At 42.9% G+C, this 15000-nt stretch overlaps 1 protein-coding gene across 1 annotated transcript in view; it reads left to right on the plus strand.

Moving 5' to 3' along the window:
- LOC121845173 (cAMP-specific 3',5'-cyclic phosphodiesterase 4B-like) overlaps window positions 1-15000 on the plus strand; it is a 32149-nt gene that overhangs the window by 13417 nt on the left and 3732 nt on the right. Inside the window, exons 8-12 of the mRNA XM_042315958.1 lie at window positions 809-902; window positions 2993-3150; window positions 5526-5624; window positions 8150-8314; window positions 14574-14673. Coding sequence (XP_042171892.1) covers window positions 809-902; window positions 2993-3150; window positions 5526-5624; window positions 8150-8314; window positions 14574-14673 — 616 coding nt within the window. The remainder of the gene's footprint in view (window positions 1-808; window positions 903-2992; window positions 3151-5525; window positions 5625-8149; window positions 8315-14573; window positions 14674-15000) is intronic.

The following is a 15000-nucleotide window of genomic DNA, read 5'->3' on the forward strand; positions in this document are numbered from 1 at the left end:
ACAACACAACTATGATATAACCACAACACAACCATGATGAAACCACAACACAACCATGATATAACAACAACACAACCACAACACAACCATGATATAACCACAACACAACCATGATGTAACCACAACACAACCACAACACAACCATGATATAACCACAACACAACCATGATATAACCACAACACAACCATGATATAACCACAACACAACCATGATATAACCACAACACAACCATGATGTAACCACAACACAACCACAACACAACCATGATATAACCACAACACAACCATGATGTAACCACAACACAACCATGATATAACCACAACACAACCATGATATAACCACAACACAACCATGATATAACCACAACACAACCATGATGAAACCACAACACAACCATGATATAACCACAACACAACCATGATATAACCACAACACAACCATGATATAACCACAACACAACCATGATATAACCACAACACAACCATGATGAAACCACAACACAACCATGATATAACCACAACACAACCATGATATAACCACAACACAACCATGATGAAACCACAACACAACCATGATGAAACCACAACACAACCATGATGAAACCACAACACAACCATGATATAACTACTACACAACCATGATATAACTACTACACAACATTATAATCTCACCACAGCTTCAACACTTATGAGCAGTGAACTGACTAACCCTACAGTAAAACATCCTCAAACTGCTCCCCCCTTTCTCCCTCCCTCCCTCCCTCCCTCCCTCCCTCCCTCCCTCCCCCTCCCTCCCCCTCCCTCTCAGTTTAAAAGGATGTTAAACAGGGAACTGTCTCACCTATCAGAGATGAGTCGTTCGGGTAACCAGGTGTCTGAGTACATCTCCAGCACGTTCATGGGTGAGTACACCTACCTGGATATGCCTGTAGTTACCTGTACGTACCTGAAGTAACCTGTCTGTTAATACCTGTCTGTCTGGTCATACCTGTCTGTCTGGTCATACCTGTCTGTCTGTTCATACCTGTCTGTCTGTTCATACCTGTCTGTCTGTCTGTTAATACCTGTCTATCTGGTCATACCTGTCTGTCTGTTCATACCTGTCTGTCTGTTAATACCTGTCTGTCTGCTCATACCTGTCTGTCTGTTCATACCTGTCTGTTCATACCTGTCTGTCTGTTCATACCTGTACGTACCTGAAGTAACCTGTCTGTTAATACCTGTCTATCTGGTCATACCTGTCTGTCTGTTCATGCCTGTCTGTCTGTTCATACCTGTCTGTTCATACCTGTCTATCTGTTAATCTCCTACCTGGATATGCCTGTAGTTACCTGTACGTACCTGAAGTAACCTGTCTGGTCATACCTGTCTGTCTGTTCAAACCTGTCTATCTGTTCATACCTGTCTATCTGTTCATACCTGTCTGTCTGTTCATACCTGTCTGTCTGTTCATACATGTCTGTCTGGTCATACCTGTCTGTCTGTTAATAGCTGTCTGTCTGTTCATACCTGTACATACCTGAAGTAACCTGTCTGGTCATACCTGTCTGTCTGTTCATACCTGTCTCTCTGTTCATACCTGTCTGTCTGTTCATACCTGTCTATCTGTTCATACCTGTCTGTCTGTTAATACTTGTCTGTTCATACCTGTCTGTCTGTTCATACCTGTCTATCTGTTCATACCTGTCTGTCTGTTAATACTTGTCTGTTCATACCTGTCTGTCTGTTCATACCTGTCTGTCTGTTCATACCATTCTGTCTGTTAATACCTGTCTGTCTGGTAATACCTGTCTGTTCATACCTGTCTGTCTGTTCATACCTGTCTGTCTGTTCACACCTGTCTGTCTGTTCATACCCGTCTGTCTGTTCATACCTGTCTATCTGGTCATACCTGTCTGTCTGTTCATACCTGTCTGTCTGTTCATACCTGTCTATCTGTTCATACCTGCCTGTCTGTCATACCTGTCTATCTGGTCATACCTGTCTGTCTGTTCATACCTGTCTATCTGTTCATACCTGCCTGTCTGTCATACCTGTCTATCTGGTCATACCTGTCTGTCTGTTCATACCTGTCTATCTGTTCATACCTGCCTGTCTGTCATACCTGTCTGTCTGGTCATACCTGCCTGTCTGTGTGTGTCTCTATCCCCTAGACCAGCCCAACGAGGTGGAGCTGCCGTCCCCTAATCTAAAGGAGAAGTCTATATGTCTCTAACCCCTAGACCAGCCCAACGAGGTGGAGCTGCCGTCCCCTAATCTAAAGGAGGAGTCTATATGTATCTAACCCTAGACCAGCCCAACGAGGTGGAGCTGCCGTCCCCTCGTCTAAAGGAGAAGTCTATGTGTGTCTCTATCCCCTAGACCAGCCCAACGAGGTGGAGCTGGTGTTCCCTAATCTAAAGGAGAAGTCTATATGTCTCTAACCCCTAGACCAGCCCAACGAGGTGGAGCTGCCGTCCCCTCGTCTAAAGGAGAAGTCTATATGTCTCTAACCCCTAGACCAGCCCAACGAGGTAGAGCTGCAGTCCCCTCGTCTAAAGGAGAAGTCTATATGTCTCTAACCCCTAGACCAGCCCAACGAGGTAGAGCTGCAGTCCCCTCGTCTAAAGGAGAAGTCTATGTGTGTCTCTATCCCCTAGACCAGCCCAACGAGGTAGAACTGGTGTCCCCTAATCTAAAGGAGGAGTCTGTGTGTGTCTCTATCCCCTAGACCAGCCCAACGAGGTGGAGCTGCCGTCCCCTCGTCTAAAGGAGAAGTCTATATGTCTCTAACCCCTAGACCAGCCCAACGAGGTGGAGCTGCCGTCCCCTCGTCTAAAGGAGAAGTCTATGTGTGTCTCTATCCCCTAGACCAGCCCAACGAGGTGGAGCTGCCGTCCCCTAATCTAAAGGAGAAGTCTATGTGTGTCTCTATCCCCTAGACCAGCCCAACGAGGTGGAGCTGCCGTCCCCTAATCTAAAGGAGGAGTCTATGTGTGTCTCTATCCCCTAGACCAGCCCAACGAGGTGGAGCTGCCGTCCCCTCGTCTAAAGGAGAAGTCTATGAGTCAGATTAGCGGAGTGAGGAATCTGTCCCACAGCTCCACTCTGTCCTCCTCTTCTGTTCCGCGCTTCGGAGTCAACACTGAACAGGAGGACCAGCTAGCCAGGGTAAAGTATGCAAGACTCGCTCATATGCATACACACACACACACACACACACACACACGCACCATAACACGTACGTACACACACATACAGTCGTGGCCAAAAGTTGAGAATGACACAAAAATGTATTTCCACAAAGTTTGCTGCTTCAGTGTCTTTAGATATTTTTGTCAGATGTTACTATGGAATGCTGAAGTATAATTACAAGCATTTCATAAGTGTCAAAGGCTTTTATTGACAATTACATGAAGTTGATGCAAAGAGTCAATATTTGCAGTGTTGACTCTTCTTTTTCAAGACCTCTGCAATCCGCCCTGGCATGCTGTCAATTAACGTCTGGGCCACATCCTAACAGATGGCAGCCCAGTCTTTGATAATCAATGCTTGTAGTTTGTCAGAATTTGTGGGGTTTTGTTTGTCCACCCGCCTCTTGAGGATTGACCAAGTTCTCAATGGGATTAAGGTCTGGGGAGTTTCTTGGCCATGGACCCAAAATATTGATGTTTTGTTCCCCGAGCCTCTTAGTTATCACTTTTGCCTTATGACAAGGTGCTCCATCATGCTGGAAAAGGCATTGTTCGTCATCAAACCGTTCCTGGATGGTTGGGAGAAGTTGCTCTCGGAGGATGTGTTGGTACCATTCTTTATTCATGGCTGTGTTCTTAGGCAAAATTGTGAGTGAGCCCAGTCCCTTGGCTGAGAAGCAACCCCACACATGAATGGTCTCAGGATGCTTTACTGTTGGCATGACACAGGACTGATGGTAGCGCTCACCTTGTCTTCCCCGGACAAGCTTTTTTTCTGAATCCCAAACAATCGGAAAGGGGATTCATCAGAGAAAATGACTTTACCCCAGTCCTCAGCAGTCCAATCCCTGTACCTTTGGCAGAATATCAGTGTCACGGTCGTCATAAGGAGGAGACCAAGGTGATAAGCCTACATTCTATTTTATAAACGAATGCAACACTGAACAAAACTATACCAGATAACAAAACGAACCGTGACGCAATATGACTCGTGTGAAACAGGCAACTAAACATAGAATAATAACCCACAAATCCAACATGGAAAATGGCAACCTAAATAGGATCCCCAATCAGAGACAACGATCAACAGCGGTCTCTGATTGGGAACCAATTCAGGCCACCATAGACCTACAAATATACCTAGACAATACCAAAACCCCCATAGGAGTACAAAAACCCTAGACAAGGCAAAAACACACATACCACCCTCGTCACACCCTGACCTAACCAGAACAATAAAGAAAACTAAGATAACTACGGTCCGGGCGTGACAATCAGTCTGTCCCTGATGTTGTTCATGGAGAGGAGTGGCTTCTTTGCTGCCCTTCTTTGACACCAGGCCATCCTCCAAAAGTCTTCGCCTCACTGTGCATGCAGATGCAGTCACACCTGCCTGCTGCCATTCCTGAGCAAGCTCTGTATTGGTGGTGCCCCGATCCCACAGCTGAATCAACTTTAGGAGACGGTCCTGACGCTTGCTGGACTTTCTTGGGCGCCCTGAAGCCTTCTTCACAACAATTGAACCGCTCTCCTTGAAGTTCTTGATGATCCGATAAATGGTTGATTTAGGTGCAATCTTACTGGCAGCTATATCCTTGCCTGTGAAGCCCTTTTTGTGCAAAGCAATGATGACGGCACGTGTTTCCTTGCAGGTAACCATGGTTGACAGAGGATGAACAATGATTCCAAGCACCACCCTACTTTTGAAGGTTCCAGTCTGTTATTCGAACTCAATCAGCATATGACAGAGTGATCTCCAGCCTTGTCCTCGTCAACACTCACACCTATGTTAACGAGAGAATCACTGAAATGATGTCAGCTGGTCCTTTGGTGGCAGGGCTGAAATGCAGTGGAAATGATTTTTTTGCGATTCAGTTCATTTGCATGGCAAAGAATTTGCATGGCAATTAGTTGCGATTCATTTGATCACTCTTCATAACATTCTGGAGTATATGCAAATAGCCATCATACAAACTGAGGCAGCAGACTTTGTGAAAATGTATATTTGTTTCATTCTCAAAACCTTTGGCCACGACTGTACATACACAAATACCTTCTCAGTCAATCAGTCAAGGTTACTAGACTCAGCTCATTACCTCACTCAAGGCTTCACACTCTCTCTTTGTGTGTGCCTGCTTGCGTATGTGTGTGTCTGTGTGTGTGTGTCTGCGTGTGTGTGCGTGTCTGCGTGTGTGTGTGTGTGTGCCTGTGTGTGTGTGTGTGTGCCTGCCTGTGTGTGTGTGTGTGTGTGTGTGTGTGTGTGTGTGTGTGTGTGTGTGTGTGTGTGTGTGTGTGTGTGTGTGTGTGTGTGTGTGTGTGTGTGTGTGTGTGTGTGTGTGTGTGTGTGTGTAGGAGCTAGAGGACCTGGACAAGTGGAGTTTCAACATCTTCAGAGTGTCAGAGTTCTCCAACAGCAGGCCTCTCAGCTGCATCATGTACGCCATCTTCCAGGTACCTGGAGTTAGACACGCGGTGTGGGGTTTAGTTTTAGGGGTTAGGTTTGGGGGTTAGGTTTAGTTTTAGGGGTTAGGTTTAGGTGTTAGGTTTAGGGGTTAGGTTTAGTTTTAGGGTTAGGTTTAGTTTTAGGGTTAGGTATAGTTTTAGGGGTTAGGTTTAGTTTTAGGGGTTTGTTTAGGGGTTAGGTTTAGTTTTAGGGGTTAGGTTTAGGGGTTAGGTTTAATTTTAGGGTTAGGTTTAGTTTTAAGGGTTAGGTTTAGTTTTAGGGGTTAGGTTTAGTTTTAGGGGTTAGGTTTAGTTTTAGGGGTTTGTTTAGGGGTTAGGTTTAATTTTAGGGTTAGGTTTAGTTTTAAGGGTTAGGTTTAGTTTTAGGGGTTAGGTTTAGTTTTAGGGGTTAGGTTTAGGGGTTAGGTTTAGGGGTTTGTTTAGGGGTTAGGTTTAGTTTTAGGGGTTTGTTTAGGGGTTAGGTTTAATTTTAGGGTTAGGTTTAGTTTTAGGGGTTAGGTTTAGTTTTAGGGGGTTAGGTTTAGGGGTTAGGTTTAGGGTTAGGTTTAGTTTTAGGGGTTAGGTTTAGGGATTAGGTTTAGTTTTAGGGGTTAGGTTTAGTTTTAGGGTTAGGTTTAGTTTTAGTTTTAGGTTTAGTTTTAGGGTTTAGGTTTAGTTTTAGGGTTAGGTTTAGTTTTAGGGTTAGGTTTAGTTTTAGGGGTTAGGTTTAGTTTTAGGGTTAGGTTTAGTTTTAGGGTTTAGGTTTAGTTTTAGGGTTAGGTTTAGTTTTAGGTTTAGTTTTAGGGTTAGGTTTAGTTTTAGGGGTTAGGTTTAGTTTTAGGGGTTAGGTTTAGTTTTAGGGTTAGGTTTAGTTTTAGGGGTTAGGTTTAGTTTTAGGGTTAGGTTTAGTTTTAGGGGTTAGGTTTAGTTTTAGGGTTAGGTTTAGTTTTAGGGTTAGGTTTAGTTTTAGGGTTAGGTTTAGTTTTAGGGTTAGGGTTAGGTTTAGTTGTAGGGTTAGGTTTAGTTGTAGGGGTTAGGTTTAGTTTTAGGGGTTAGGTTTAGTTTTAGGGTTAGGTTTAGTTTTAGGGTTAGGTTTAGTTTTAGGGTTAGGTTTAGTTTTAGGGTTAGGTTTAGTTTTAGGGTTAGGTTTAGTTTTAGGGTTAGGTTTAGTGGTGCAGGTGAGACGTACGTCTCCGGTCTGATTGAGCCTGCGTTCCGTAGACCAGATATGGGGTGTGTTTTAGCTGGGACAGAGAGGAGTAGAACAAAAGGACTCAATGGTCCTCTGACATCCTGGCATCTGGGATATTAGGCCGGGGGTCGGGGGTTAAGATAACGCCAGAGGCAGATAAAGACAGGATGAGCCCGAAGGGGCTTATGGTGCCCCCCAATCTATATGTTGACTGAGCAATCTTGGTATAAGGTATATAAGGAACAGCATGGTGTCACGTTCTGACCTTAGTTCTTTTGTGATGTCTGTTTTAGTTGTTTGAGTTGGGTGGTCACTATGATTTGGCATGTGTTTGGGTCAGAGGCAGCTGGTTGTCCCTGATTGAGAACCATACTTAGGCAGCCTTTTTCTATGATTTGGTATTTCATGTGTTTGGCAGCCTGGTTGTCCCTGATTGAGAACCAGCTTAGGCAGCCTGGTTGTCCCTGATTGAGAACCATACTTAGGCAGCCTGGTTGTCCCTGATTGAGAACCATACTTAGGCAGCCTGGTTGTCCCTGATTGAGAACCATACTTAGGCAGCCTGGTTGTCCCTGATTGAGAACCATACTTAGGCAGCCTGGTTGTCCCTGATTGAGAACCATACTTAGGCAGCCTGGTTGTCCCTGATTGAGAACCATACTTAGGCAGCCTTTTTATCACCTTTGAGTTTTGGGTTGATTGTTTTCTGTTCTGTGTTTTGTGTATGTCACCCGTACAGGACTGTTTCGTTTCGCTCGTTGTCTCTTTATTGTTTTGTTTCAGTGTTCGATCAATAATATTAAATCAATACGGACGCTTATCACGCTGCGCATTGGTCCTCCTCTTCTTCCACCACCAACAACGGCCGTTACAGCATGGCCTGTAAAGGTTGGGCTCTCGGCACAACAGGCCAGACTGGTGGGCTCGACGGATTCATTATTGCAATAATTAATCGATATTTAATAAAGATGATTGGCTGAGGAAATGACCTAGTCTCTCTCAGTACTGAATTTCCAGGACATTTGTGTGATGTGTTATTTTGATTCCCACAAGGCTAGTGAAACAGACGTGTGTGTGTGTGTGTGTCTGTAGGTATGTTGTGTGCTGAGTGTGCGTGATGTGTGTATGATGTGAATGCGTAGGTGCTCTGCATGAATGTGTGTTCATGCATGTGTGTGTGTGTGTGTGGGTTCCTGCATGTGGGTGTGTGTGTGTGTGTTAATGCATGTGTGTGTGTATGTGTTCATGCATGTGTGTGTGTGTGTGTTCATGCATGTGTGTGTGTGTGTGTTCATGCATGTGTGTGTGTCAGTGTGTATTAACCCCTCATGTCCCCCTGTAGGAACGTGATCTCCTAAAGACGTTCCGCATCCCCGTCGACACCTTCGTGACCTACGTGATGACCCTGGAAGACCATTACCATGGCAACGTGGCCTACCACAACAGCCTGCACGCCGCCGACGTCTGCCAGTCCACACACGTCCTCCTCTCCACACCCGCACTAGACGTGAGCCACCTACAGTAATATATACAGTAATATATACAGTAATATATACAGTAATATATACAGTCCACACACGTCCTCCTCTCCACACCCGCACTAGACGTGAGCCACCTACAGTAATATATACAGTAATATATACAGTAATATATACAGTCCACACATGTCCTCCTCTCCACACCCGCACTAGACGTGAGCCACCTACAGTAATATATACAGTAATATATACAGTAATATATACAGTCCACACATGTCCTCCTCTCCACACCCGCACTAGACGTGAGCCACCTACAGTAATATATACAGTAATATATACAGTAATATATACAGTCCACACATGTCCTCCTCTCCACACCCGCACTAGACGTGAGCCACCTACAGTAATATATACAGTAATATATACAGTAATATATACAGTAATATATACAGTTATATATACAGTAATATATACAGTAATATATACAGTAATATATACAGTAATATATACAGTCCACACATGTCCTCCTCTCCACACCCGCACTAGACGTGAGCCACCTACAGTAATATATACAGTAATATATACAGTAATATATACAGTCCACACATGTCATGTCACTCCTCTCCACACCCGCACTAGACGTGAGCCACCTACAGTAATATATACAGTAATATATACAGTAATATATACAGTCCACACATGTCCTCCTCTCCACACCCGCACTAGACGTAAGCCACCTACAGTAATATATACAGTAATATATACAGTCCACACATGTCCTCCTCTCCACACCCGCACTAGACGTGAGCCACCTACAGTAATATATACAGTAATATATACAGTAATATATAGAGTGATATATACAGTAATATATACAATAATATATACAGTAATATATACAGTCCACACATGTCCTCCTCTCCACACCCGCACTAGACGTGAGCCACCTACAGTAATATATACAGTAATATATACAGTGATATATACAGTAATATATACAGTCCACACATATCCTCCTCTCCACACCCACACTAGAAGTGAGCCACCTACAGTAATATATACAGTAATATATACAGTGATATATACAGTCCACACATGTCCTCCTCTCCACACCCGCACTAGACGTGAGCCACCTAATATATACAGTAATATATACAGTAATATATACAGTAATATATACAGTCCACACAGTCCACACATCCTCCTCTCCACACCCGCACTAGACGTGAGCCACAGTAATATATACAGTAATAATATATACAGTCCACACATATCCTCCTCTCCACACCCACACTAGAAGTGAGCCACCTACAGTAATATATACAGTAATATATACAGTGATATATACAGTACTATATACAGTATTATATACAGTGATATATACAGTAATATATACAATAATATATACAGTAATATATACAGTCCACACATGTCCTCCTCTCCACACCCGCACTAGACGTGAGCCACCTACAGTAATATATACAGTAATATATACAGTAATATATACAGTCCACACATGTCCTCCTCTCCACACCCGCACTAGACGTGAGCCACCTACAGTAATATATACAGTAATATATACAGTAATATATACAGTCCACACATATCCTCCTCTCCACACCCACACTAGAAGTGAGCCACCTACAGTAATATATACAGTAATATATACAGTGATATATACAGTGATATATACAGTACTATATACAGTATTATATACAGTGATATATACAGTAATATATACAATAATATATACAGTAATATATACAGTCCACACATGTCCTCCTCTCCACACCCGCACTAGACGTAAGCCACCTACAGTAATATATACAGTAATATATACAGTCCACACATGTCCTCCTCTCCACACCCCACTAGACGTGAGCCACCACTAGACAGTAATATATACAGTAATATATACAGTAATATATACAGTACATATATACAGTCCACACATGTCCTCCTCTCCACACCCGCACTAGACGTGAGCCACCTACAGTAATATATACAGTAATATATACAGTAATATATACAGTCCACACATGTCCTCCTCTCCACACCCGCACTAGACGTGAGCCACCTACAGTAATATATACAGTAATATATACAGTAATATATACAGTCCACACATGTCCTCCTCTCCACACCCGCACTAGACGTATATACAGTAATCTATACAGTAATATATACAGTAATATATACAGTAATATATACAGTAATTTATACAGTGATATATACAGTAATATATACAGTAATATATATAGTAATATATACAGTGACATATACAGTGATTATATACAGTGATATATACAGTAATATATACAGTAATCTATACAGTAATATATACAGTAATATATACAGTAATATATACAGTGACATATACAGTATTATATACAGTGATATATACAGTAATATGTACAGTAATATATACAGTAATATATACAGTGGCATATACAGTGATTATATACAGTGATATATATACAGTAATATATACAGTGATATATACAGTAATATATACAGTAATATATACAGTGATATATACAGTAATATATACAGTGACATATACAGTGATTATATACAGTGATATATACAGTAATATATACAGTGATATTTACAGTAATATATACAGTAATATATACAGTGACATATACAGTGATATATACAGTAATATATACAGTAATATATACAGTAATATATACAGTAATATATACAGTAATATATACAGTTATTATATACAGTGATATATACAGTAATATATACAGTAATATATACAGTAATATATACAGTAATATATACAGTAATATATATAGTAATATGTATAGTAATATGTATAGTAATATATACAGTAATATATGTAGTACTCTATACAGTAATCTATACAGTAATCTATACAGTAATATATACAGTAATATATATAGTAATATATATTGTAATATATACAGTAATATATACAGTAATATATACAGTAATATATACAGTCCACACATGTCCTTCTCTCCACACCCGCACTAGACGTGAGCCACCTACAGTAATATATACAGTAATATATACAGTAATCCATACAGTAATATATATATACAGTCCACACATGTCCTCCTCTCCACACCTGCACTAGACGTGAGCCACCTACAGTAATATATACAGTAATATATACAGTCCACACATGTCCTCCTCTCCACACCCGCACTAGACGTAAGCCACCTACAGTAATATATACAGTGATATATACAGCAATATATACAGTAATCTATACAGTAATATATACAGTAATATATACAGTAATATATACAGTGACATATACACTATTATATACAGTGATATATACAGTAATATATACAGTAATATATAAAGTAATATATACAGTGACATATTCAGTGATTATATACAGTGATATATACAGTAATATATACAGTGATATATACAGTAATATATACAGTGAGATATACAGTAATATATACAGTAATATATACAGTGACATATACAGTAATCTATACAGTAATCTATACAGTAATCTATACAGTATTATATATAGTGATATATACAGTAATATATACAGTAATATATACAGTGACATATACAGTGATTATATACAGTGATATATACAGTAATATATACAGTGATATATACAGTAATATATACAGTAATATATACAGTGATATATACAGTAATATATACAGTAATATATACAGTGATATATACAGTAATATATACAGTAATATATACAGTAATATATACAGTAATATATACAGTAATATATTAGTAATAGTAATATATGTCCTCCTCTATACAGTGACATATACATAGTGATTATATACAGTATATCATATACAGTAGTGGTATACAGTATATATACAGTAATATATCACTCCCAGTAGTGGTATACAGTATATCCATATATACCAGTAATATATACTCCCAGTAGTGGTATAGTAATGGCCCCTCCATAAGTATCATCCCAGTATACAGTTATAGTGGCCCCTCATATACAGTAACCTATACAGTAATATATCCCAGTAGTGGTTAGCTAGTGGCCCCTCATAATACCATCATAGTAGTGGTTAGTAATAGTGGCCCCTCATAATACCATCACTCCCAGTAGTGGTTAGCTAGTGGCCCCTCCATAATACCATCACTCCCAGTAGTGGTTAGGTAGTGGCCCCTCCATAATACCATCACTCCCAGTAGTGGTTAGCTAGTGGCCCCTCCATAATACCATCACTCCCAGTAGTGGTTAGCTAGTGGCCCCTCATAATACCATCACTCCCAGTAGTGGTTAGCTAGTGGCCCCTCATAATACCATCACTCCCAGTAGTGGTTAGCTAGTGGCCCCTCCATAATACCATCACTCCCAGTAGTGGTTAGCTAGTGGCCCCTCCATAATACCATCACTCCCAGTAGTGGTTAGCTAGTGGCCCCTCCATAATACCATCACTCCCAGTAGTGGTTAGCTAGTGGCCCCTCCATAATACCATCACTCCCAGTAGTGGTTAGCTAGTGGCCCCTCCATAATACCATCACTCCCAGTAGTGGTTAGCTAGTGGCCCCTCCATAATACCATCACTCCCAGTAGTGGTTAGCTAGTGGCCCCTCATAATACCATCACTCCCAGTAGTGGTTAGCTAGTGGCCCCTCCATAATACCATCACTCCCAGTAGTGGTTAGCTAGTGGCCCCTCCATAATACCATCACTCCCAGTAGTGGTTAGCTAGTGGCCCCTCCATAATACCATCACTCCCAGTAGTGGTTAGCTAGTGGCCCCTCCATAATACCATCACTCTCAGTAGTGGTTAGCTAGTGGCCCCTCATAATACCATCACTCCCAGTAGTGGTTAGCTAGTGGCCCCCATAATACCATCACTCCCAGTAGTGGTTAGCTAGTGGCCCCTCATAATACCATCACTCCCAGTAGTGGTTATCTAGTGGCCCCTCATAATACCATCACTCCCAGTAGTGGTTAGCTAGTGGCCCCTCCATAATACCATCACTCCCAGTAGTGGTTAGCTAGTGGCCCCTCCATAATACCATCACTCCCAGTAGTGGTTAGCTAGTGGCCCCTCCACCACTAGCTGAAGTTTGTAGAGGCTTTTTAAAGAGAATCAAACCATACATCAGTGTCTCCTGACCTTTAAACTGCTTTCAGGAATTATAGCTAGGCTACCTGCCACCATCTAACATCAAGTTGTAAAATACTGAACCCCCCCCTCCCTCTCTCTCTCTCTGTATCTCTCTCTCTCTCTGTATCTCTCTCTCTCTCTCTGTATCTCTCCCTCTCTCTCTCTCTGTATCTCTCTCTCTCTCTGTATCTCTCTCTCTCTGTATCTCTCTCTCTCGCTCTCTCTCTCCCTCTGTCTCTCTCTCTCCCTCTCTCTCTCTCTCTGTATCTCTCTCTCTCTCTCTGTATCTCTCTCTCTCGCTCTCTCTCTCCCCCTCTCTCTGTCTCTCTGTATCTCTCTCTCTCTCTCTGTATCTCTCTCTCTCTCTCTGTATCTCTCTCTCTCGCTCTCTCTCTCCCCCTCTCTCTGTCTCTCTGTATCTCTCTCTCTCTCTGTATCTCTCTCTCTCTCTCTGTATCTCTCTCTCTCTCTCTGTATCTCTCTCTCTCGCTCTCTCTCTCCCCCCCTCTCTCTCTCTCTGTATCTCTCTCTCTCGCTCTCTCTCTCTCCCTCTCTCTCTCTCTGTATCTCTCTCTCTCTCTGTATCTCTCTCTCTCTCTCTGTATCTCTCTCTCTCTCTCTGTATCTCTCTCTCTCTCTGTATCTCTCTCTCTCTCTCTGTATCTCTCTCTCTCGCTCTCTCTCTCCCCCCCTCTCTCTGTCCCTCCCTCTCTTCCCCCCACCTCTCTCTCTCCCCTCTCTCTCTCACTCTCCTCCACCCTCTCTCCCTCTCCCCCGTCTCCCCCTCTCCCCCTCTCTCCTTCCCCCTCTCTCTCTGTCTCTCTCTCTCCCTCTCCCTCACTCTCTCCCCTCCCCCCTCTCCCCTCTCTCTCCCTCCCCCATCTCTCTCCCTCTCCCTCCCTCTCTCCCTCTCCCCCTCTCTCTGTCTTTCCCTCTCTCCCTTTCCCCCTCTCTCTCCCTCTCTCCCCCGCTCCCTCCCCTCTCTCCCTATCTCCCCCCTCCCTCCCCCTCTCTCCCTCCCCCCTCTCTCCCTCTCCCCCCTCCCCCCTCTCTCTCTCCCCCCCCTCTCCCTCTCCTCCTCTCCCTCTCTCCCCCTCTCCCCCCCCCTCCCCCCCCTCTCCCTCTCCTCCTCTCCCTCTCTTCCCCCTCTCTCTCCCTCTCTCTGTCTCTCCATCAGGCTGTGTTTACAGACCTGGAGATCCTAGCAGCTCTGTTTGCTGCAGCCATCCATGATGTGGACCACCCTGGAGTGTCTAACCAGTTCCTCATCAACACCAGTCAGTCTACACACACACACACACACCTCTCTCTGTCTCTTGTCTCCTACATTCCCCATGTTTCTGACCATCTAACCGCTCACACTCTCACTCTCTACTCCCTGTTTCTATCACTCTCTCTATCTCTCTCTACTCCGTCTCTCTCTATCACTCTCTCCTCCATCACTCTCTACTCCCTGTTTCTATCACTCTCTCCTCCCTCTCTCTCTCCATCACTCTCTCTACCACTCTCTCCTCCCTCTCTCTCTATCTCTCTCTACTCCGTCTCTCTCTATCACTCTCTCCTCCATCACTCTCTACTCCCTGTTTCTATCACTCTCTCCTCCC

This window comes from Oncorhynchus tshawytscha, unplaced genomic scaffold, assembly GCF_018296145.1.
Source record: "Oncorhynchus tshawytscha isolate Ot180627B unplaced genomic scaffold, Otsh_v2.0 Un_scaffold_8217_pilon_pilon, whole genome shotgun sequence".
Taxonomy (NCBI): Eukaryota; Metazoa; Chordata; class Actinopteri; order Salmoniformes; family Salmonidae; genus Oncorhynchus; species Oncorhynchus tshawytscha.